This window comes from Amia ocellicauda, chromosome 7 (genome assembly GCF_036373705.1).
Source record: "Amia ocellicauda isolate fAmiCal2 chromosome 7, fAmiCal2.hap1, whole genome shotgun sequence".
In the NCBI taxonomy this organism is placed as follows: domain Eukaryota; kingdom Metazoa; phylum Chordata; class Actinopteri; order Amiiformes; family Amiidae; genus Amia; species Amia ocellicauda.
Window position 1 is genome coordinate 2,787,654 of NC_089856.1, and position 26,002 is coordinate 2,813,655.

General features: G+C 49.8%; 2 protein-coding genes across 3 annotated transcripts; both read right to left on the bottom strand.

Moving 5' to 3' along the window:
• Window positions 1-425: 425 nt before the first annotated feature.
• Window positions 426-2,679, bottom strand: LOC136754010 (uncharacterized). Its single transcript, XM_066710377.1, has 3 exons — window positions 2,612-2,679; window positions 965-2,312; window positions 426-697 (listed from the first exon to the last, which is right to left on the bottom strand). Exons 1-3 carry the CDS (start codon window positions 2,636-2,638, stop codon window positions 579-581), a joined length of 1,494 nt encoding a protein of 497 aa, XP_066566474.1. The 5' UTR covers window positions 2,639-2,679; the 3' UTR covers window positions 426-578.
• Window positions 2,680-8,146: 5,467 nt separating this feature from the next.
• Window positions 8,147-18,250, bottom strand: lyl1 (LYL1 basic helix-loop-helix family member). 2 transcript variants are annotated; one of them, XM_066707898.1, is made up of 4 exons: window positions 18,093-18,250; window positions 11,729-13,311; window positions 9,752-9,846; window positions 8,147-9,162 (listed from the first exon to the last, which is right to left on the bottom strand). In XM_066707898.1, the coding sequence occupies exons 2-4, from the start codon at window positions 12,301-12,303 to the stop codon at window positions 8,537-8,539; spliced, it is 1,296 nt and encodes a 431-aa protein (XP_066563995.1). In that variant the 5' UTR covers window positions 12,304-13,311; window positions 18,093-18,250; the 3' UTR covers window positions 8,147-8,536. The 2 variants fall into 2 exon arrangements, with proteins under 2 accessions (XP_066563995.1, XP_066563994.1); XM_066707897.1 differs by having other exon boundaries at window positions 8,147-9,177.
• Window positions 18,251-26,002: the final 7,752 nt, after the last annotated feature.

A 26,002-nucleotide genomic window follows, 5' to 3' on the forward strand; every position in this document is an offset into this window, starting at 1 on the left:
TTTTAAGGTGAAGAAGTGGACTGTTCTGCAATGGCCAAGTCAGTCACCTGACCTGAATCCAATTGAGCAGCATTTCACTTGCTGAAGGCAAAACTGGAGGCAAAACGCTCCAAGAACAAGCAGGAACTAAAGACACTGCAGTGCAGGCCTGGCAGAGCATCACCAGGGAAGAAACCCAGCATCTGCTGATGTCTATGTGTTCAGACTTCAGGCAGTCATTGACTGCAAAGGATTTGCCACCAAGTATTGAAACTCACAATTTAATTCATGTTTATTAGTTTGTCCAATTACTTTTGAGCCTCTAAATTTGGGGGACCACATATAAAAATGGGTGTAATGCCTACACTGGTCACCCAATGTGGATGTAACTACCCTCACATTAAAGATAAAAGTCTGCACTTAAAGCACATATTGATTTTTTCCTCGAATCCACTGTGGTGGCGTACAGAGCCAAAATGATGACAATTGTGTCACTGTCTAAATGTTTATGGACCTCACTGTATGTGTCACTTAGAGACATTTTAGGGGAAAACTGAGGGGACACTTCACTTCACTGAGTGATTCAGGTGGACACGGGGCTAAACTGCAATACAGCAGCACAGCTTGGCCAAGCCCGAGCCGATCCTGGAGAAGAAATGCTGGATGCGATTCCGGATGGATCTCTTCTCTCTCAGGGTCTCTGGCGTCTGAACTGCATCTGCAATACAGAAACACAGAAGACATGTTTGCTCTTTCTTCTCCTCTTCCACTCTGAGACTTCTTTCAAGACTAAGCAGTTAACAGTGTATCATGAAATAAAAATACTTGTTGAGGAAATATTCATCCATGGGCTTTGTACGAAATAAGTGTCTTGTATGAATCGAATTCCCCTCAACCCCCAGTATGAACCACAGCGATGATCTCAGTGTTTTCCATGAATCCACCCCTCCCTCAGCTATAACTCTGTATTGTCCTCAGACCGTACCTGTAGGCAGGGCTACAGAGTCGCTCTCGGCAGCTCCCTCTGCTGTTTGTGCTGCCGTCTCCAAGTCCTGTGCCTCCTCCTCTCCCTCTGTCTCCTCCACTGCCTCCATGTCCTCCTCTCCCTTTGTGTCCGTGTCCTCCTCCTCTGTCTCTGTCTCCTCCTCTGTTTCCGTGTCCTCCTCCTCTGTCTCTGCTGCTCCGGTGCTGGACGGCCATGGGAAGATGCAGCACAGCTCGTCCAGGTCAATCAGCAGAGAGACCGGGCAATCCACATCCACGGGGACCACCTCAGGGACCTTCTTCCCCAGGTCTCCTATGACCCAGCTATGGACCTCAGTTCTGTAGGGCCAGGTGCCCGAGGCAGAGGTCCCACAGCCTGAGAGCAGCGTCTCGGCCACTGTGTCTGAAATGTGCCGCAGGCTGGACTGGCTCCTGTCGGCATCTTTCACATTGAGATCCCCCGTGTGGGTCTGGGAGAGCCGGAGGTGCACAGACTCCACCGTGTTCCTGACCAGGTCGCTATCTGAGAGGAACCTTTGTTGTCTCTGCAGGAGGCGGCCGAACTGGAGCCCATTATCAGTGCTGGAGCCCATTATGTGCTTCAACACAGACAAGACCAGTTGATCTTCCAGAGCAATGCGCTGGATCAGCAGCTCCTCACTAATGTAGGACATGGGGTCCAGTCTCAACAAGAGCTCATGAATTACTTCCAGTATGAACTCGTCTGCTTCCAGATTCATTTGGAAGGAGGCATCTCTGACCATGTGCACTTTTGGCATGATTTGCACAGAAGTGTCCAGCTTGACCAGGTCCTCTCTGTCTCTGCTGTCGTGATTCTGCGTGGAGTTCAGCTTCACAATGCTGTCTCTCTCCAGATCTGCTGTGCGGATGACCCCGAGAGACAGAGGGGGGCTGGCAGATGCTCTGAAGCTCTCAAAACCATACATTTTGAGCGCTTCCCTGACCACCAGCTTGGGAATCTCACGGATCACAGTGGGGCAACTGGTAGCCACTGCTCTCTGGACATGAAGCTGGGAGAACATCTCCACCACGTCGCTGTGGACAAAGCCAGCCGCTTGCTTCACACCGCCAGCAGGGGGGTAAGCGACTCCGTCACTCACAGACACCCCTGGGATCTTGCTGAGCTCAGTCAGGGTATCTGGGATGATGAACAGGGCAACGCGGCTGACGTGAGCCTTGGTCAGACAGTATCTGATCTCAATTAAGAAAGGCTGCATTTTAAGAAGGACCCTCCTGATGATGTCGTCCACCAATCCGGAGGGCAGGACGCACTCGACAGAAGAGTAGGGCGATGAGGGACTGGCGTCAGAGCCGGAGCTGGGACCATTCTGTAAATCAATACATGTATTTTACAATTATTCAACATATTACAAACACAGTGTAAAGATTAGGCCTAATGAAAATGAATATGTTGTTAGATGAATCCTGTATATTCCTATGAAACACTAATTGGAGCCATCATGGGCAGCCCTGGACACATGAATCATATTAAATGTATCTATGTCAATTACTTTATATATATATATATATATATATATATATATATATATATATATATATATATATATATAAATATATAAAAGAGAAAAAGGACATATGAAACCAATGATAAATAGTTAAAACTCACTCTCTCTTGCTCTCTTCTCTTCGGCATGTTGTTGGCTAGAATTTCAGTCTTTCCGCTTCAGACGTCTGCAACAAGTGATGCTGAGTTCTGCAACTGCAGTTACACGGGCTGTGGGCTCTGTGACGTCACAACAATGCTTCCGTGCGTGTGTGTATGGACAGGAGTGGGCGGGGCCTAGTGTGGCGTGGATGATCGCAGCTAAATGATATTATTATTATAATAATAACAATAATAATAATACATCTCACACAAAAGCAACTGTCTAAATCTGTCTAAACAAATAGATTTAAAGTTATTATTTATTATTATTATTATTTGCGATTTTGTTTGGTAAATATTCTTACAATAAAACAGTCAAGATAAAAAAAGAAGAATTGACTATTTTAAATCACTTAAATGTGACTGCATCGCCATCTTGTGCCGATCGATGGTAATTGACATGTCTATCCATTAGAACAACGCTAGTCTGGTTAATTGCAGTTATAGAGAGAAAGAACGGAGAAAATACAACCTTTTCATATATATATATATATATATATATATATATATATAATTCATAATAATATAATTATATATTATATAATAAAGTCATTTATGTGCAATAAACGGGTGCATCTGAAGTGAGAAAATCATCAAAAACACAGCTTAATAATAATTAAAAAACAAATCTTCTTTCAGAGGGAGGAACCTTTTCCCATTCACCTACAGGACAAGCCTGCTGTGGACCCTGGATGTACAACTCCAGACACACAGACACACAATCAAAACCACTGACGGCCTTTATGAACACAATCCTAGTAGTTTATTATCACAGCTTCTTATTATTTCTTGGGCCGCACACAAATCAGACCCTGTGTGTGACAGTGGCTCATCAGAGAATACACAGATTGAGTTTCCCACAAGTGTCTCGCCCATGTCTTCTTGCAGTATTTTGCCTTGCTGATCAGAACTAATCAATTGTGAAAGGGTTCAAAGGGACTTAGATAATATTCAGTTGTGGGCCGACACCTGGCAGACGAAATTCAATGTGGACAAGTGCAAGGTATTACATGCAGGTAACAAAAATGTCCACTGTAATTACACTATGGGAGGAATAGAACCAGATGAAGTAACGCATGAGAAAGACCTAGGAGTTTATGTGGACTCCTCACTTTCTCCATCCAGACAATGTGGGGAAGCAATAAAAAAGGCAAACACAATGCTAGGGTATATTGTCAAAAGTGTAGAATTTAAAACAAGGGCAGTGATGTTCAGACTGTACAATGCACTAGTTAGAGCTCATCTGGATACTGTGGACAGTTCTGGGCTCCACACTTCAAGAAAGATATCAGAGGAGAGCAACCAGACTTATTCCAGGTCTGAAGGGAAAGTCCTACTGAGAGACTGAGGAACTGAACCTTTTCACCCTGGAACAGAGGAGACTACGTGGGGACTTGACCCAAGTCTTCAAAATCATGAAAGGCATCAACCACATCAAACCAGAGGAGCTTTTCCAGATCAGCAGGGACACACGCACCCGGGGACACAAATGGAAATTGGGCTTCAGGGCATTCAAGACAGAAAACAGGAGACACTTCTTCACAGAGAGAGGCGTCACAATCTGAACAAACTCCCCAGCGATGTGGCTGAAGAGACAATTTGGAAACATTCAAAAACAGACTGGATAGGATCCTTGGATCACTCATTCATGTACCGCTCTCCAGCCCTTGGGCAATCAAACTGCCTTCTGCTACAGCATTTTGACTTGTCAGTCCAGAGCACCTGCTGCCATTTCTCTGCACCCCAGTTCCTGCGTTTTCCTGCATAGTTGAGTCACTTGGCCTTGTTTCCAAGTCGTAGGTATGGCTTTTTGGCCGCATATGTCTTCCGTGAAGGCCACTTCTGACCAGACTTCTCCGGACAGTAGATGGGTGTACCAGGGTCCCACGGTTTTCTGCCAATTCTGAGCGGATGGCACTGCTGGACATCTCCCGATTGCGAAGGGAAGTAAGCATGATGTGTCTTTCATCTGCTGCAGTAAGTTTCCGTGGCCGACCACTGCGTCTACGGTCCTCAACGTTGCCCGTTTCTTTGTGCTTCTTCAAAAGAGCTTGGACAGCACATCTGGAAACCCCCGTCTGCCTGGGAGAGACCTTGCTGATGCAGTATAATTACCTTGTGTCTTGTTGCTGTGCTCAGTCTTGCCATGGTGTGTGACTTTTGACAGTAAACTGTCTTCAGCAGCCTCACCTTGTCAGCTGAGTTTGGCTGTTCCTCACCCAGTTTTATTCCTCCTACACAACTGTTTCTGTTTCAGTTAATGATTGTGATTCAACCTACATATTGAATTGATGATCATTAGCACCTGTTTGGTATAATTGTTTAATCAGACACCTGACTGTATGCCTACAAAATCCCTGACTTTGTAAAAGTGAACCTAGAAGAATTGATGCTGTTTTGAAGGCAAAGGGTGTTCACACCAAATATGGATTTGATGTAGATTTTTCTTCTGTTCACTCACTTTGCATTTAGTTAATTGATAAATATCATCTATTAACATCTGTTTTTGAAAGCATTCTTATTTTACAGCACTTTTTCAAACCTGCCTAAAACTTTTGCACAGTAGTGCATGTACTTATTCCTGCCCTTTACTGCAACTGCTTCTGTCAATAATAATCAATAAATCAATCATTGCGGTAGCTATTGTACTGCACTCTTGTGTACAGATTTTAGTTGACTTTAAGGAGGACTTATGCTCTGTATTGTACTTAAGGGCACGTACTGTAATTTGAAATATATGGTGAGACGTATTCGTATTGTACTTGGTTTGTGATCAGAAAGGAATGGATTTCACCACTAGCTTATGCACCCTAAATAACTAAAACACATATGGCATCAGCGAGCACAAGCTGGGGTAGTTAGTGAAGCTACTGAACAGTTCTTTACACAAAGAGTTGTGGGGGGGGGGGGTCCTACAATGCACACATCACCGACTCAAGAGATCCTTCCAGAAACAGGATGGCATTATGGGAAGGGGTCGGTTCTAGACTCCAGGTGAGCAATTCCAGGAAGTCTTTTGATGCAGAGGTTCTACTGCTTGTCATTCCAATCGAGCTCTTAATCGCACCGTTCATTGGAATAATGACGTCTGTCTTCATTTCCACCCTGTCAGCTGTTTTCAGATCCTGTTTTCAGATGTGACAGCTGGGGGGCGCACATATACATATGCATAGCTTTATATTTCTCTTAAACAGGGAGCAGGCATTTTAGTCGCCGCTAGGTGGGGATACAGCGCTGGTTTTGTAGCGCACAGACTATTTCATTCTGCCGGAGACTGTCTGTGCGTCTTTGAGGAGGCAGTGCGATTCTGTGACTAGTTGACAGGCAGATGAACTGGGAGTCACACCCTTTCGAAGTGGGCGTTTTCCGGGCCATACACGAGTAGAGCACGGCTTAGGGCAGTGAGAGGGGGCAGGCTATAGGCTGGGGTTGGTTTTTGACACAAGTTACTGAAGGTTGACCTCACACGCAAGACTTGGGGACCTGAGGGACGTGGGTGTGGGCGTCAATATCAAAAATGTTGTGTTTATCTCCAGCATGTAGGCGGCCCCCTTGAGGTCTCGGGCCTCCTTTATCAGCTGGGAGGGAGAAGGTGTGAGAGGGGGTCGGGTCTGCCTGGCAGGGGGTCAAGCCACCCTCCCCTCCCACCCACAGACGCACACACAACGCACACAGATCTTCCCGAACGGAGGGCCGCCGCAGTTAATCTGCTAGGTCATCTTATGCACTTTCACTGCAGGGCACCAGCAATCGTCCTCGCTTTCGCTGAGCTCTCCTTCTACAGGCGCGGCCATACCAGGCTGTGATGACATTGAGTGAAGGTCACTCGGCAAAAACAACGTCCGCCCCCTCTCTGAGCGAATGCAGGGAGTCGCCCTCAGCATCGTGGCTGGGGAGTTATGTGTGGAATAGCCCAAACCTGGCAATACAGCCTAGAAAAAGGAGAACGTCCGCCCGTCAGTTGTCGTCGGTCATGTGGCGGCCGGTTCCAGGTCTCTGCAGGTTGTCTCATCAGCTGTGCAGGATCTGAAGGAAACACACATTGATTTACACACGTTTGAGACTGGACACTCCAGTGGACAGTGAGGTCTGGAGCCGAGTCTGATTGTCCACCCTGACTGACCCCAAGACTGAGAGTCACAAGCTGCACCCTAGAACTTAGAACTCATTTTGAGAGTCGATCTCATCTCCGATTGAACCAATTGTTCAATTAACTGAGCCAAGTCTTTCAGAGAGAACGAGACTCGGACTGCTGTGTCTGGCCATGCAACTTCCCCGGAGTCTCACAACGGGGGTCCCCTCGGCAGAACCTGCAGCCCCCGCTCCCGTCCAGCTGTGTGGGCCTCCTCCCCCGCGCTTTAAGGAGAAGTTGTGCAGCAGCCCGGCGTTATGCAAGAGCCCTTTCCTGTTGTGCAGGGAGAGAGGGCGCAGCGGGCATTAGCAGCCTGCTTTTCTGGTCGTGTCAGCGTGTGCGTGTGCGTGTGTCCGCACGTGTGTGTGTGTGTGTGTGTGTTTCTCGTCTACTGTAACTGTTACCCAAAAGATCCACAGGAAACCGGCTGCCGATGAGACAGCAGTAACTGTTACTGACTCGGGCATCTGATAGGCGGTGAGGCAAGCAGCCGCAAAGCCCTGGCACAACTTGCCGCCCCCCCGCACAGCGGCCGGCCGCAAGGGGTAGTTTTATGTCCTGTATCCTGCCGTTTCCTTACAGGTTCTCTCTTTCACTTCCTCCAGAGCAGGCGGCCTGCCCTTGTTTTCGCCACCCTGGCAATGGGTGTCACCCAGTCGCCCTACAAGGTAGCGAACACAAGCCCCCCATGCGGAGAGCGTCCTGCTGCTGTCCTGTGCCAGCCATGACTAATTCAACAGGGAAATCACAAGTAACTTTTTAATGATTTCAGATTTCCGTTAATTTTCAATTCTCCATGCGCCGCGCTCTGCCCTCTGCGCTCCAGACCGGCTCCTCTGCTGCTCGGAAAGGTACTTCTTTCTTTCTTTCTTCGAATCACAGGAGGATGTTGAAAAGGGAAGCACAAAGCGAAAGGAGGCCTATTTTCTCGGGGGTGACGTGACAGGCAGCGTGATACGTGGGGGAATCCGCACGCCGCTTCTCGAGTGGTAAATACAGAAGTCCGGGCCCGCTGAACAGCCCTATGATTGGGAAATAGGGATGAATTGCAGAGAAGGAAAGATTGAAAACAGGCTGCCCTGGGGAAGAAGTGAATGTGCGTGTGCGTGTGCGTGTAAGTAGGGGAAGGGGTTAAAATCTGAACTATTATATTTTCCAAAGTACACAGAACATGTTGTTTGACCCTTTTTTGTTTAAAATTGGAACAACAACAACAACAAAACAACAACAATAAGAAAAGAACAGCCGAGTTGTTCCACTCTAACCGCAGAGATTCCCCAGGGGAGAAGCTGTAGACCAGTAGTGAAGGAATAAATTAGACTACGAGGGATGCTAACAGAGAGAAAACAAACCGGGGCGCTTGGTACTGTACTACACCTTTACTCCAGTGGAACAGATATAAAACACGAACAGCAACAAGGAGGAATAATATTAAGACTCTGGGTGATAGTTCTTTTTCTTTTTCTTGGCCATCAGGAAACAGGTCGTGTTTTCTTCAGTGTGTCTGTGTGTTGTTTCCTAAGCAGAAGCAAAACGCAGCATCCGTTGTGAAGTCCTGAAGCGCAGCCACACCGAGAGAGCGGATACATTCACGTCTTTTGCCAACAAACAAACAAACAAACAAAACAAATCTCAGAATGTCAGATCACAGGAAAACAATTTCTGGGGATCAGCAAGGGTCAGTGTCTGAGCCTCTCTTCCGTTCAGGGCTCCGCCTCCTCAATCATGGAGTCTGATTTGGCACCACTGCGCTGTCACCGCCGGTCGCTGACGGTGGCCGCTATTCTCGTCCGTTCCTTCAGCGCCAGCCCGGTGAGATGCCCGGGCTCCACGCTCTCCTCGCTGTCGGGGCTGCCTGTGTCGCCGTAGCTGGATCCTGGCGAGGTCCCGCCGGTGACCATGGAATCGGTAGAGTCTCTGCCTCGGAAGCCGGTAGCCAGAGCCGGCCGGGGCGGGGGGGGCGGTGGAGGCGGCGGAGGCGGCGGTGCGGTGGTTGTGGGGGCGTCTGGGGGGTCCGAATGGTGCTCCAGCGAGTTGATGCGGGTCTTTTTGGACTCCGCGGTCCCAGCGCAGCCCCTCCTGCGATCCCCCAGCTCTTCCTCCTCCTTCTCCTCTTCTTCCTCATCCTCCTCTTCCTCCCCACGCTGCCCCTCGCCGCCTCCCCCCCCCACGCGGTCGCTGGCCTGGTCATTGAGCAGCTTGACCAGGAAGTTGATGTACTTCATGGCCAGCCGCAGGATCTCGTTCTTGCTGAGCTTCTTGTCGGGGGGGTGCGTGGGGATGAGCTTGCGCAGCTCGGAGAAGGCACCGTTGACGTTCTGCTGCCTCCAGCGCTCACGGCTGTTGGTGAACACGCGTCGCGCCAGCTTCTGGGGGGGTCCTGCAACACACACGCCTGTTTCTCGTCAGTGCCTGCACGTGGGGGTCAGAGGACTACACACACATACACGCAAACACAAACACACGCACACATGCAAGAAACAGACCCTCACACGCATACACATACACACACTACATGGGCATGGACAGCCACACACACATGCAAGAGACAGACATACACACGACATGCATGCACACAAATATACACAACACACAGGTGAATAAAAGACGCTTGCACATACCACACATGGACACAACAGGCATGTACACACACACACGAGTGCACACAACATTCACACAATCACACACACACCACACACACGTGCACAAATATACACAACACACACGTGAATGATACACACACACACATCAGCAGGCAAAACACAAAAACACCTAATCACACGCAAAGTGAAGAAACACAATGAGCAGAACGGGGTGTCAGACTTGGGTCCCGGTCCTCTGGCTCAGGTGTTTGCGTTCCTGGGTGCTCTTACTACGCCCTCAGCCGGCCGGGACGGACAGAGCACAGCGGCCGAGAGACACAAAGAGGAGAGACGCAGAGAGGAGAGACGCAAAGAGAGTGGAGTCACCTTCAGACAGGTCCATCTCGTAGTGCGATGAGGGCCTCCTCTTCACACGGCTGCTGGTGAACACGCCGAAGGTCCCAGAGGGGCCCAGGTAGGCACTGAGCGCGGGAGGGAGGGAGGGAGAGAGGATGAAAGACAGAGAGAGAGAGAGAGAGAGAGAGAGAGAGAGAGAAACAGGAAGTGAACATTGAGATCAAGAGCTACAGTTCACCACGTGTTAACAAGATCCTCGACAGACAGACAGACATGAAAGATTAAACCTATACAACACAGCCTGGTCTGGGCACAATCAATTAATAATAATAATAACTGTTAAATACAGAAAATATCAAGACTCAAATCACCATTTAATAATCCCCATTTTAACCCGTTCTAATTCCTGACAATTTAGACCATCATTATCCCAGACTCTGCAAGTCATTTTTTTGTATGTCTCTGTATTACTAGTCATACTAATTATATAGACATGCAGAAACGGGAGTGTTGCTCGTTAGTTAGGTCACTGAGTGTCAGGTGATATAATTAAGACGGGCAGGGGATGCATTCATCAACAGAGCTGGAAATCTCAACAGAAAACAGAGTCTTAAATAAGTCCGGATCTGTGGATTGGTCATGAGGCTGTTTTTCCCTCTGGAAATGCTGTGCTCTGTTGTGTCTGATTTCTAAAAACACATGAATAGCCAGGGTGAAAAAATAGCAATCTTCAGTTGGAAGAGAAAGTGACTGGGAAAAAGATGAAGAAAAAGAAACCTGTTCTCCCAAAGAAATCCCAAACAATGGAAAGCAGTCTTTATTTAGAGCTGGGTAATTTTCATACCAAATATAAGATCAGGGCAAACCTGGACACAACTGTTGGATATTCAGTGACTTCTCAGTCCATCTCAGCCAACGCTGTTACCGGTGCTACAAAGACGCACCCCACTGGCAGAGGACCCCCTCACCCCACGCTCCGGCACTCAAAACCACGGCACGGGGCAATACTGGAAGAAGCGGTGCGTTTCATTGGGCAATCGCAAGCGAGGGAAGCCACAAGCAGACGGACCAGCGGCGAGGAAGGAAGGGCCGCAGCCTGTGTCAGCCCTGGCTTCGCAGTATCCCCCCCGACGCAGCGGCCCCTACAGTGTCAGGAAACGTGTGGTATCGCGTGGCGTCGCCCACACATGCGGTCAGTGGGACAAGCAGGGCCCGTGACCGACCTGCCCTGGATTATCGCGCACTTTCCCCCAGGCGCCGTTATTGACAGGGAGCATGGACCCGTCCTTCAGGCGCAGTAAGATCTGACCGCGTCCCAAACGCCTGGGTGTGCCGGTCTTAAAAAGGAGAGGATCGGCGAGTTAAACCACGTTAACCCACCCCCCCCACCCCTCGCAAGGTCAGGAAGTCACCACCATGCTCTGACACTCGGATATTTCAGTCCCGTTCACGTGGTTCAGAGCAATTGTCCTGCATTGCACAGACAGGATGGAGAGCCAAGCCTTCAAGAGCCCCGTGGTGGGAATATATTTCTGTCAGGGAGTGGCGGTGAACGGGTTAAATGCTGTTTAAGACGTGCAGCGGCCTCTCTGTGTCTTAGCCACTGCATGCCGGAAGTGACCAGTCATCCTGTGCCCTTTATTACCGTACTATGGGGAAGTAAATTCAGCCTTCAGCAGAACATCTAAAAGCGACCTCTGCAAGTCGCCAGATCATCACCACTTATTCAGTGTTACGCCCTGTTATATTGTATCCCCGGTTCTCTTGCCGAGCGGAACAGAGGTAAAGGGTTTTAAGATGTATAGTGAGCAGTATCCTACTGTGAAATGTGATTTTGATCGCCTAGGCATCTACACAGACTTAGCTCTTCTCAAATCCCACAAACCCCCTGAACAGTAGGGCCTTAAATTTGGGCAGGGGTTCGATGGTGAGTCCGGGGAGTAGGTGTAGCGTAAGGACGGATTCCAACAACAGCCAAAGAAAAAGAAACAAAGAAAGATCAGTTACCTGTTCAGAAAGGGGTGTCCAGGCAGGTACTGGGGGGGCAGCAGGGCGTTGGGCAGGGCGGGGATGGGGGGCATCGGGGTCCCGGGGTTGGCGGCGCTCAGGGAGGCCAGCTGGGCGAGGCGGGGGTCCGCGGGGCACTGGACCAGCGAGGGTATGGGGTGCAGGGCGGTCATCTCGGTGGTGGGCGCCCCTCGGCTCCCCAGGGCCACCGCTCCGGGATGGGGGGGCATGGGGGGCTTGCTGTGGCCGAGACTGATGACGGGCACGTTGGGCGGCAGGGGGGTGGACGCCGAAGAGGAGGAGGAGGAGGACGGGGGGGTGGGAGGAGGGGGTGTCCGTCCTCGGCCGGCGGTTTCCGCGGCAACGGGCTCAGCTGCCGCTTCCCGGCGGCGGGGGGGGGGCGGCTCCCCGGGGGGGCTGCCAGCCGCGGCCAGAGACGTGCGGCCCTCGCTCTGCCGCTCGTTAGGAGCCGGGCTACTAATTGGCGGGGATGCAGTCTGGAGGGGACTCTGGCGCTCGCTGTCAGCGGACGCTGGGGGGCTGGGGGAGCTGGGGGGCTCCAGCTTTTCCATCATCTTGCGTCGCTGGTCTCTGTCTTTGCCCTTTTATTATTATTATTATTATTATTTTATACCAAGGAAATGTGTCTGTAGATCTGGAGGGCCAGCTTGTGCATCGGTCTTGTGACTTGGTTTGTTGTCGGGGTGTGCGCTTCGGTCTCGGGCTGTGAATCCACCCCGTCCTCGGCGTTACCTTCCCGTGTTTCTCTCTGAGTGTCGTCTGGTCGTGTCTGAGAAGGGGTGGGCGGGCGAGAGCGCGTGGGACACGGACTGGGTGCAGGCGTCCCTGTGTGCGGGCGATAGCGGACACCGTGTCCCCCTCGCGGGCTTCGGCCTGTAACCTGTCTGGCTCAGGTCTCTCGCGTCCTCTGAGACATGGCCGTCTCCCCCCGCTGTCCCGAGCGTCTGCCTCGTGTCTCTGCTCCTCTCCTCTCCTCCTGGGAGAATGTGTGCGATTCTGTTTTATGCTATATGTAACATGAGGGGTGTTGTTTAATTCACATCTGCCCTCACACTTTCTGCACCATTTGCCTCACGGGTACATAGATGTATCGGGCGTTCGTGTCTCTGTCTACAAATACTGTGGACAGTTCTGGGCTCCACACTTCAAGAAGATATCGCTGCTCTAGAGGCAGTTCAGAGGAGAGCAACCAGACTTATTCCAGGTCTGAAGGGAATGTCCTACTGAGAGACTGAGGGACACACGCACCCAGGGACACAAATGGAAATTGGGCTTCAAGGCACTCAAGGCAGAAAACAGGAGAGAGGAGTGTTTTGAGATCCCACTACAACGCGGCTGTGATCGTCTCCTGCGTGGGCGCATATCCCTCGCTCATCACTCCAGAAGGCTAGAGTCCTTTTCCTCCGTGTAGGTGCCTGTCCCTTTCTTCTGTGTGTGTCTGTGTTGTGTAGCTTGCTGTATATCACCGGGTCTCTCCAGGTTCATAGGATCACCTGTTCTCCAAGGGCAAAGTTCACCGACAAATTACACTCGGAGGATGAGCAGGCTCTCCCCACGTGCACCTGCCAAACAAACACATCAGGAGTCAAGTAGGAAATACCAGCCAACCTGCACATGCACATCAGAAATGAAGGAATCTACAGGACCACACAGCTGCCCCCCTTACTATTATCATTGTTAAGATTATTGGAGTCTGTTCGTTAATGCAATACACCATCATGCCTCACAGTAAAGTCTCTTTAAAGCCCCACACTCACAGCCTGCATGTTACCGTCAATGTTTTGAAATGAAACTGAACTTCTTCTTTTTCTCCCTCCCTCCCCTCCACCCACCCATCTCCCTCTGTATCTTTCTCTTTCTCAACAACCCCCCACAAAAAAATAGACAAAACAACCCACACAATCTCCCTCCACAAGACAAGTTTCCCTTTTTGTCAAGTGTCTGCTTTCTTGGGGGTTTGCAACATCTCGAGATTACGAGCAGGCCGCGGTGCACCAGAGCAGCGGTGGAGACTGCAGAAGCCGCTGGGGTTTGTGTGCGTGTGCGTGTGCGTGTACGTGTGTGTGCCCTGCGCAGGACAGCTGACCGGTCACAGTACATGTCCCCAGCAGAGCAGGTGGTCTTTTTACTGGAGTGTTTGCAGAGGAGACGACAGTAGCAAAATAATGCCTCTCATACAAAACAATGATGCTGCATGGAATTAAGGACAATACAAATGTATATGCAATAAAGTTGAATTTTAAAGTGAATCCCAGCATCACTGCATAGACGAGCACATGTCAAACAATAGCTATAAAGTGCGTGCTATTATAAATGCCAGGCTGGAGATCACAGAGCTGGAGTTTTTCGCAGGTTGCTGTAATTAAGACAAGGGTGTTGTGCTGTGTGAGATCTATGAGCAGCCGCACAGAAAGTCTGTCGTGGTCCCTGAAGCTCGCAGCTAACCTCCAGGTGATCCGATCATCACTGCGGTTTAAACAGGGGCAGGATGAGGGGTGAGCTACCAATTCAATCAGCTGCCTTCGGGAGGTTTTATATCGGCCGTCGTGTCTCCACTGTCTGCAGCTTAGCGAGCCCGAACGAACTGACCCAGTCACACGCCGCGTCGCGTCAGACAGCCCGGCCCGGGGCGGTGAGGTGCGGGGCGGTGAGGTGCGGGTCAGTGCGGGGCGGTGAGGTGCGGGTCAGTGCGGTGCGGGGCGGTGAGGTGCGGGTTAGTGCGGGGCGGTGAGGTGCGGGTCAGTGCGGTGCGGGGCGGTGAGGTGCGGGTCAGTGCGGGGCGGTGAGGTGCGGTGCGGTGAGGTGCGGGTTAGTGCGGTGCGGTGAGGTGCGGGTCAGTGCGGGGCGGTGAGGTGCGGTGCGGGTCAGTGCGGGGCGGTGAGGTGCGGTGCGGTGAGGTGCGGGTTAGTGCGGTGCGGTGAGGTGCGGGTCAGTGCGGGGCGGTGAGGTGCGGTGCGGTGAGGTGCGGGTTAGTGCGGTGCGGTGAGGTGCGGGTCAGTGCGGGGCGGTGAGGTGCGGTGCGGTGAGGTGCGGGTTAGTGCGGTGCGGTGAGGTGCGGGTCAGTGCGGTGCGGGGCGGTGAGGTGCGGTGAGGTGCGGTGCGGTGAGGTGCGGGTCAGTGCGGGGCGGTGCGGTGAGGTGCGGTGCGGTGAGGTGCGGGTCAGTGCGGGGCGGTGCGGTGAGGTGAGGTGCGGGGCGGTGCGGGGCGGTGCGGTGAGGTGCGGTGCGGTGAGGTGCGGGTCAGTGCGGGGCGGTGCGGTGCGGGGCGGTGAGGTGCGGGTCAGTGCGGGGCGGTGCGGTGCGGTGAGGTGCGGGTTAGTGCGGTGAGGTGCGGGGCAGTGCGGTGCGGTGAGGTGCGGGGCAGTGCGGTGCGGTGAGGTGCGGGTCAGTGCGGTGAGGTGCGGGGCAGTGCGGTGCGGTGAGGTGCGGGTCAGTGCGGGGCGGTGGACCGCTGGACCGCTGGACACCGAGGACAGGCGCGCAGCGCGGAGGGAATCTGAGAGCGGCACTCGCTGCAGATCATCCGGCTGCACTTCCCCTCCTCGCCAGCTCTTCACACTCACTATCTCTATCACTTCCAGATTGTACACATTCACAGCCCTGCTCTTCACACATGTGACATATCCGTGTGTGTAATAACATCCATGCAGTGAGAATTGGTGTGAATCTCGGTGTGCAGTAGTGAATTTGGGTGACACTTTGAACAAAAGCTCTTAAACAAATATTTTAAAATAACAGAGCTAAGAACTGCACAAAGAACCCATCGATGCATGTATTTTCTTTTTTCGATGCATTTGAAAAGAATGAAGGATTGTCTGATTATGGTTAAAATAAAACGCCTGGGATAGTCGTTGTTATATTAACAATTAAAGCGCTTAAGCTAAGAGTTTTATTAATTAATGACAACGATCACAGAGAACAACGAGACTTTGATTCGTGCAGCTGTATGACTGTACCAACCGTATAAATGATTTCCATACAAGCGAATACTAATAAACATTGTTAAGATACGCAAGTTGTGTGATTCTATGAAATTTAAATATTGACGTGTCTAATGTGTCTAATGTAAAGTAAGTCTGTTTTTGTTTTTAAAATAAAATGTATTCGAATATTATTTATACAACATTTTATTATTACCACAATTGAAATTATTAAATGTTAAATAAAACGCTCTAAGTCTGGGTTATAGAAGCAATATAGACGCAACAGTGTAGAGATACTGCAAACACCTGATATAAGATTCATGTTTTTTTTTCCTCTCTCAGTACCGACATATTCCTCTCTTCTCTGGCATGTCAGATGGAAAACCTTCCCCGTCACATGATGCGCAATTAAGCGGCTGATTGATATCTGCGCCGCTATTAAACGCCTAATTGGCCCCGGATGACCCCTGTACCGCGACAGCCTCTAAAACCCCTGAAAAAGAAAGAAAACTCGTTCAGAGCTGAGAGGTAGCGTCGTTTCCACCCCACTGAAGCTACATGTAGCATATGTCTCTTCAAAAACACTCAAGACTAACAATCAAAAACAATAGGCCTAATAGTAATTGTTTCGTTTTATTTATATATATATATATAATATTTGAGTTGCTTTTAAGAGGGATATACTTTTTCATCAAGTTTAAATTAATTAATGAAATAAATCGCTAAACCGAGACTATTTCCCTCTGAAGGTACAATATCCAGTTATATATTTCGTATTTTTTCACTGAATTATAGCCTTCAAAATAAATAAACAAATGCATGAATATAGTTCTTAGAATTATGTGTTACTGTTATTATTATGACTCTTATGATTATGATTATTATTATTCACAAATATTTAAATAAATACAGATCTACAGATCTAAATACAGAATACAGGTCAAACCGTTTACTAAAATTCCCGTGTCTAACTTTCCCTTTCAATAACTAATAATTATTATTATTATAATTGTAGCCGTTTGTAATAATTGCTGGGTTATTCATTGTTTAAAAAGTAACATGTTTAAACTCCTGTCACAGGCCCAGTTTCATAAGCACTTGCAACACATCTGTTTCCATATATATCCCAATCCTTGCGCCACAGAAGGCGAAGAGATGTCAAAACAGGGTTTAAAAAAGACCGTCAAATCGAGGGGAAATTCGCCTTTTGAAGACAAGATCGCTAAGCCGAGAGCGAGATTGTTTTCGATGAAGCTGCAATCGATCAAATCACGTCAACAAACGACAACGAAAAACGACAAGTTGAAGCACAAAGGGTGAAAATGTCGGCTGCTCTTGCATTACACAATTATAACAAAATTGGTGATAATCGTATAGACATTCTTTACGTAGTTATTGAATGTTCGTTTATATGAAATAATGTAATTTGTTTTTTCTTGAAAGAAAATGTCAGACTATATTTTATGTTTGTGTTGGAATAAAAAATAAATAGATATACAGCCGTCCAGAAACAACAATCGTCACAATAACACAAGGGTGAGTTTTGGCCGTTATTTATTACGCACATCCACATGATCTCGGTTAACGATGAAGATGTGTACGTGCTGGACAGAAGTGAATGGCAATGAAAAGCGCTCGGATGGACGCATTTACTGGTACAGTATCACAATGTTCAACACGAATCCGCCCGTGTTTATGAATGAATGAATAGTTAATGGACACACGGGTACCTGGCTACAATATTTCGATTTTATAAATTAATATAATCTACAACCCCGCGCATGCAGTGATATATGTAAGTCGTATAGCATCGATTTCGAAATTTACACATGATGGTATATTGTTTAATATTTAATTATTTATCTCACTATAATACGTACAGTTCGCTACTACTTTAGCTTTTCGAAATGTCACAGTAAGTGCCATGTTTGATCTTGAATGATGTGAATTCCATTTGTCATCTCCCAGCCAACAACACAGAGACAAACAGCTCACAATCAGTCAAACTGAATCAAACCACAGAGTAAACGCTTTAAATGTCTAATTGAAAACAACCATTGTTACAATTTAAAAATAACTAAATCAAAACAGTGTGTCATCTTTAGAAGTCTTTTGGATATACCTCTACACGCTCAATTAACTCAAATGCAGCTGATACAATTGCTTGTAACAACTGTGACCATTGTTTCATTTATAACAATAATAAAGATGATGGCAATAGACCAGAACAACAAAGCAGATTTTAACTATTTATCCCTGAACTGCCACAACTACAGCGACTGTCTGTGATAACAGCCGTGCAGGATTCAGTGTAAGACCTGGTGTACCACGGGCAGTGAGCACATGGGTGTCCCGTGCACACCTGGACACAAACACACACGACACACGTCACACACTCTCGCCTGTGGCCCCGAGTCTCACCTTGTGTGAATCCATGTCCAGCCCAGACCCACACTGCGGCCCTGTCTGAAATCACAGGTTCCTTTTCTGTTGTTCTTGTTTTCCTGTAACTTGTTCCTGGTGTTTTTCTCCTCCGTCAATAAGTTGAGGGTCTTCTCTCTTGACTGCCCCCCCCCCGCAACAACCAACGCACCAGCCCTCCCGCCCGCCCCCCGGCCCCCCGGCCCCCGGTCCTGTAGCCTTTAAGCCCGGCAGTCCTTTAAGCACGTGCGGTTCTAGTGTTGCCGCCGAGGGGAGAGCAGCGCCGGACTGCGTGGCACCCTGTGACTTGATTGGGCTCCTCGGCTTAAGCCATACGCCTCTCCTGCTGCTTTCGAACACAGAAAGAGAGAGTGAGAGAGAGAGCGAGAGAGAAAGGTAAAAGAAAACAACAAACAAGAGCCCGGTAACGTGTACAAATCCAAGTGGGTTTTGATGAAGAACACACACCCTTGTCACTGGCTTTCTACTGCAGTCAACTAAGGAAAAAAAAAAAGAAAATACTACTGGCTGATGCTGCCACCCCCCTCCTCTCTCTCTCTCTCTCCCTCCCTCCCTCTCTCCCTCTCTCCCTGCAAGGTAGACTCAGTGCGCTCGTTGGCTGCCTGTCGGAGAGCTGGCGCTCTGTGGCGCAGGCCCGTGTTGCAGGGAGATTTCCTCTGCTCAGTGGACAGGAGGATGCTCTGTTGCAATGTGCTGGGAGCTGATAAGCGACTCAAACGCTGCTGCACCCGTTAGATAAGGAAGCACCCCCCCCCGCCTCCCTCCACAACAACCACCACTCTCCCTCCACCCCCCACGGTCAGCGCTGCCTAACAGGGACTTGGACCGGTCCCAAAAGGAAACGGGCTTATATCACAGTGGAATAACACAAAACACGCACACACACACACACACACACACAGAAGAGTGGAGTACCTCCAGGTCTCTGCGAATGGCCTCCCTCTCACTGCGACACCATCCGAGCGGGCGGTGGAACTGCGAGAGAGAGACGGTGCTCAAGGCAAATCCACAGGGGGATGCTGGGGGTGTGTGTTTGCGTGTGCGTGTGTGTGTGTGACTTTTTCCACATTTGAAGGATGACACCATTCGCTCCGAGGTTTCTACATTCCCCCTGTCAACAGGGCAATGGAAACAGAGATGGAAAACAAAATAGAAAGGTTTAAACAGTGCACTTTCAAACAGATAAAATAACTGGAATGCTTTTTTATTCTTATTTCTTTAAAAGTTCACCAGGCGGGCTTTTGATGAATGTTGAAAGATTCCTGCGTTTTCCCATTTGCTCGGACAAGGCCGAGGTGGCTCTACTGGGGCCCCGCAGGGACTCCTATACGAGTAATATGGCAAGGGTGACACTGATCTCATAGGCTAATTGTGAACCTAATAAATCACAACCACACAACAATTAGACAAATATAGCGCCCACCCTTAAATTTGTGTGTGTCAATGTTTGTGTGTGTGTGTCTGTGTATGTGTGTGTCTGTGTGTCTGTGTGTGCGTGTGTGTGCGTGTGTGTGTGTGTGTGTATGTGTGTGTCTGTTTGTGTCAGTGTCTGTGTGTGCGCGTGTGTGTGTGTGTGTGAGAGTGTCTGTCTGTGTGTGTGTGTGCGTGTGTCTGTGTCAGTTTGTGTGTGTGTGTGATTCTGTGTGTGTGTCAGTTTGTGTGTGTGTGGTTCTGTGTGTGTGTCTGTGTGTGTGTGTGGTTCTGTGTATGTGTGTGTGTGTGTCTGTGTGTGCGCGTGTGTGCGTGTGTCTGTGTGTGTGTGTGAGAGTGTCTGTGTCAGTTTGTGTGTGTGTGTGATTCTGTGTGTGTGTCAGTTTGTGTGTGTGCATGTGTGCGTGTGTGTGCATGTGTGTGCGTGTGTGTGTCTGTGTGTGGGGTTGTCCTTAGCTCACCTGGAGAGAAAATAAATCCTCTATCAAGGCTGTAAAAATAATTTCACATTTATATTTTCACGTTTCTCCACCCGGTTCAGATACACCAATATAGCAGAGAACCTCATCTCACTGTGTGTACGGACACTGGGACGTTGACCTCCATTACCTGTGTGCCGAATACGTCATATCGCCCCACATCGTGGGTTCATGTCTATCACCTGCGTTTCTTAAAAGTCCAGGAGCCGCAAGAGGGCCAGTCAGTCCGGGGCCCAGGGACACGTCTCTGGAATTCAATAGGAAATAATACTGTGGCTCATGGTCAGGCGAGCGTCCCGCCCCGCCGTGCAGCGGCCATGTGTTTACAGTCATTCAGTGTCGCTGCCTGCGTCCAATAAGCAGGCAATCTGATTAACTTTCCTCCCCAAGAGCTTCCTCTAGCCCCTGCTTCCTTCCTCTGTCTCTGTGGCTCTCCGTCCGGGCAGGGCTGGGGCCTAGGAACACAGAGCGGAGCGCGTCAGGACGGTCCCGTCCCCCCGTCCCCTCACTCACTCGAACACAGGCTCCCCATCTCCACAGGGGATCCCCTCAGATTGCTCCCTGAAACCCTGCCCAGAGACCCCCACTGCCCCCCAACTCCGTCCTGAGCCTGGCATGATGGGATCTCTGCCTCCTCCGCACAGGGACACCTTTATGAGTCGGTGCCAGACGCTGTCATCAGAGGTCGAAGTGGAGGGACAGGTGGCCGAGGCTCTACCGTGTCCGCGTCACTCTCCACCCTCAGTGGCTCCTCCTCTGCCCAGCTGTGTGTCTCTCTCACTGACCTTGAATCACTACACCGGCCCGGCGGGTCCGTTACGGGCTCAGTGGGAAAGGGAAGAGAAAAGGAATTGAAGGGGGGAGGTTCTCTTCCTGCTGGCCTTCATTTGCCATGTGCTCTGTGCTGTGTGTTGTGTGTTTTGTGCTCTGTTCTGTGTGTTGTGTGTCACTTGGTGCATGCCATGGGCCTTGTGTTGCATATTGTGTTGCATGCGGTGTGCTCTGTGCCATGTGCTCTGTCCTGTGTGCTCTGTGCCATGTGCTTTATTTATTGTTGTTTGTCTGTTTGTTGGTTGTTGTAGGTTGCTGTGAAACACACCCACAAAAAATGCAGCCGAAGCTCGCAGGTAGAGCTCAGCAAGCGCCGCCCGACGCAGACAGGACGAGCTTATTTTTCTCGCACCTCGGATTTTAAAATAACTGCACATTTGCATCGACTCCCTTCCTGCGTCCGAGTCCCTGAAGCGGAGCGATTTCTGTTTCAAACGACCGTGCCCCCCCGTCACACGCAGGCGGTGCGTTGAGTCACGGGCAGGCTGTGAAAACACACAGGTGCAGCTCTGGGTTTGAATCAGGGCCCGAAACCCCAGTTAGATGTAGAACGCAGCTGTGCCGCTCTGCCAAACTGCAGAGTTGCTCACTAGCTCTCATCCACTCCACTACATTTTACAGTCACAAGCCGCAATCATGTTATAATAGTAATACTTCTCACAGTACAGTTTATACATATGTGCACGTATGTTTACATGTCATCCCCCCAATGCAAATCAGCAGCTGCAGTCTCGGACGGATGCACTCGGCTTGCTTTTATGCGACACAAGGACCTGTAATATGCTAGGCACGGTTAGCTCTTCCTGAGAGGACACCAGTGAAGACATGCCCTGCTATGTGTGCCGTGAAAGCATCCGCTAAAGACGCAATACATCGATGTGTCTTTTGCCTGTAACCTAAATGGACCGCGACACTGACGGAGAGCAAATTTGAAGGCACATGTGGAAAGTGCTCTGTAGCGTTAGCCACCCTGGGCACCTTAATTAACCTGAATAAAGAGGAAGGGAAAATAATAAAACTAGCATTCGTTATTTAATGAACAGTGTTTAAAGTGTGGGGAAGCTCTTTTGATACAGTAGCCTCTCCTCCACGGAGTATAAATACACGAAAGGAAGCATTTGTGTTTGCTTTGGTGCAGGAGAAAATTGTAACAATATTGTTGTTGTTTTTACTGTCTGGGCCGTTTTATTTTCCTGCCGACTCTAAACAGCGGTTGAAAGGCCAGGGCCGGGATTGTTCATTGTTTCTGTTGGCGTTTAGCGACTCTCTTCAAATGAGAGCCTCAGTCCCCGGATCAGCGGCGAGGCCGTTTGGTAAACACCAGCACAGTGTTTGGACGGCAAGTCATGGGAAGCGTCCGGCGGCCAGGGCCAGCGTGAGGGGAGGGAAATGGAAAATATGACAAAGGTGTTTTAAACTTTTATTCTTCATTGTCTCTGTGTCTCTCGGCCCCGCTCCCCCTTTCCCAAACACTCTCCGCACTTTTTTGTAATGAGCAAAATGTGGCCCAAACTGTGCTGACTGCAGCCCTGACGCGCGGGGGGCGGGGGGGGATATGTAGCGGTTGCTGTGGAGATCCTTACCTCAGACACACAAACACCGGCCTCTTTTTTCCTGGACGTGCGGACATGTGGAGGAACGGACAACAAGAGGGTGGATGTGAGAAAGACAACAGCAAGAAGGATATCGCTGCTCTAGAGGCAGAGGCAACCAGACTTATTCCAGGTCTGAAGGGAATGTCCTACTGAGAGACTGAGGACCTGAACCTTTTCACCCTGGAACAGAGGAGACTACGTGGGGACTTGATCCAAGTCTTCAAAATCATGAAAGCATCGACCACATAAAACCAGAGGAGCTTTTCCAGATCAGCAGGGACACACGCACCCGGGACACACATGGAAATTGGGCTTCAAGGCATTGGAGGCAGAAAACAGGAGACACTTCTTCACACAGAGAGGCGTCACAATCTGAACAAACTCCCCAGCGATGTGGCTGAAGAGACAATGTGGGAACATTCAAAAACAGACTGGATAGGATCCTTGATCACTTAGTTATTAATGGACACCAAACGAGCGCGATGGGGCGAATGGGCTCCTCTCGTTTGGACACTTTCTCATGGTCTTATGTTCTTAACACACAGTAAGACATTTGGCACACAAAACGCGCCCGGCTGCGGTCAGATAAACACCCTGATGAGATTCCTGGATCGATCAGCGACCAGCGGGGGTCCCGGAGTGAGACAGGGCTGGGGACCCTCCCTCTGCCCCAACAGACACCATTTACCAATTACATTACACTCCTATTATCTTACACTTTGTACCTTATACTTACATTAGAGTCTAATGGGATCCACTCGCCCCTCCCGAGTCCTGAGAGATCGCTCCAACATGCGCCCTTATAACCACCTTTTCCTTTTTTCCCCAGCATCCCACCCCACCCCTCTGCTTGCCTCCCCAGCCAGGCCCACCAGGCCCGTCTGCTCCGAAGGCAGTCTGCGCTGCGAGCCGCGCTCCCCCCACCGCCTCGCACCCCCGGCATCCAGGGCTCCATGGACGCAGCTTCCTCCCCGACAATAAACACCATTGTGTTGGGCCGATAGCGATCTGCAGGGCTAATTGTTTGAGGCAATATTAGCAGTAAATTTCATGGAGAAAGTGACAAACAATAGGAACCCAGGAGCAGACGTGCTCTGCTATTCCCTACAGATGTGGATTTCTTTTTTGGGGAGGGAGAGGAGGTGGGGGAGTCCTTTTATGTTGAACTTCAATCAATTTGGGACATTCAGGAGGTAGACTCACGAATTTGGACTTCTGTGCAGTCCTGTTGAGCACCAGAAGCGATTTTCTCTCAGTTTGAATGTGTGCCAAGGCCCCGGCTGGTACGGGACTCGGACTAGAGGGGCCGTAGCCCAGAACAAGGGACTCCTGGATGTCCTCCACCCATCCCCAGCGAGCTGTGCTTCCAAAAACACCACACCGAGCCGAGCGGCTGGACCAGGGCCCGCTGTATCTGTTGAACCGGGCTCTGCTCAGCAGCGAGCCAACTGAGCCCACAGACCCGCAATATCTGAGCCTTTCAGACTTTATCCATGGTGACAAGAGTTTATATCAGTGCGTTACACGGCAGAGTGAGACCAGTGCATCTACAACTTCAGGCTGAATAGACCAGTGCAGGACAGGGGAGCAGTGCTGAAGGTAAAAGGATGTATTGTGCGCATATTGTGTCGTGTTCAATTGTGTAGCCGTGTGGGAAGGGGGAGGTGGATGGATTTGTATGCACAGCTGCAGAGAACCGTACTTCACAGCAGATACGGGCCGAGGTAAGCTACTTACACTGGCACGCCGTGGGCCCTGTGTTATCGAACGGCAGCCTGCGGCACCAATCCATCGACTGGAACAGCCACATCTGTGTGAGAACAGTACCCTCTACACATAATGGCCATGTCACACACTGTACGGCACGCAGCGGAGAGAGGAACACGCTACAGTGCTCAGATGTGTGTGTTAGTTGTCAGTCTTCTCCGGTGCAACACTGACTGACTGACAGGCTGACAACACCAGCACTAAAGTCCAATGTGTGTCTCTGTCTGTCATAAAGCGTCCTCGCCGCTACAATAAAAGGAAATCAGTGACCCTAGGGGACCATACCCAGCATGCGGCTTTAAAAATACTTATTTTTTCGTCTGTTGCGGAGCTCTGGGTTCCCAGGATGCACCTGGAGGGACCGGGCGGATGCAGGGGACAGCTGCTTCCTGTCTGACTTCCTGCTGGGGGGCAGCACTGAGAGCTGCCTGGCGGCCAGGCCAAGTCCAAACAGGATATCTGACACGGCGCAGGTGTGAGCAAATGAGGGCTCATCATTCATAACTCATTCTTTATACACAAGATGGAGGCCCTGGGTTTCCGATTGACAGCGCAGGACACGGCCAGGCTTTATTATCTCGCTGTTTAAGTGACGGGCTCGTTAATAAGAGATTATGACACCGGCTATTGGCTAATCAAGCATCACCTTTGGCCATCACTAAATTACAGCTCAGACGCAGGCTTGCTTCACGTTGTTGCCTTGTGAAACCATTATTTTTAAAGAGGTAGTTTGTTTATTTCCCCTCGGCTTCTTATTTAATTTGATGATGTGATGCTCTTTTCTTTAATCCGATCCCATTTTGCATCTCCTTAGTTAGAAACCAGAGGAGAACTTGCGTTGATACAACTAGCGATGATGCTTGTGAAGACATTCAGGGACACCAGCATTGGATAAATCGGGGGATTTTATCGATGCATAGGGAAACAAGAGATCATCTCCAGGGCTTAATGAAGTTCCATACACAGTGCACCAGAGATCTTGTGGGAGTGGATGGATGGATGGAGGTGGCCTGGGAAGAACAGGTCATACCAAGAGTCTTCATGCCGAAAGGAAACGATTCTGCATGCGTTAATCAGTTCTGCCCTATTTTCCTCTTGAACGTGGATTGCAAAATTTTCTTCAGCATCATGGTGTGATGGCGCTCCAGTTACACTCGGTAATTTATTTTTCTTTGGGGATCAGCTCTTCTAGTCCTTTTCAACAAAACAGGATCCAAGTCAGCTGTTTGAGGGCATGACGCAGCGATGGCTATTACACCAGGGCGGGGCTGTCAAGGCTTTCACACATTTTAGTGAGCAAAGTTTCTGGGGGAAGTGTAAGCGAAGGGTCAACGAGATAAAATGGATACTGTCTATACAATTATGTTAAATTGTAAGAGCGCATGTTATATCTTTTCATGTCACGGGGAGGTGCCGGAGCGCAGACAGCCTCAAATCAAGCACTGCTCTTGAGGTGCTGTGAGCTAGTCGACTTAAGGAAACATAAGAGGTCGGAGATGCAGATTTGTTACTCACAGGCAGATGGATCGCATTAGGTTACAGTAAAGGTCTGTATTCATTATCTCGGCAAGAGCTGAGCTCAAGTCGGCACAAAGAATCAACATGTACTCTCATGCTATGCAGATCTTGTTTTCTCATTTGAGGGACCGTTGCCAATGAGAGGAAAAAAGCCCTCGATGACAGATTTCTGAGAGTCTGGAGTGAGGTGATGGGAAGTCCAGAGGAAAGAGGATCTGTTTTCCACCGGCAGGGCTGCGTGAAGCTTTTCCAAGGCCCGTCAGCGTGC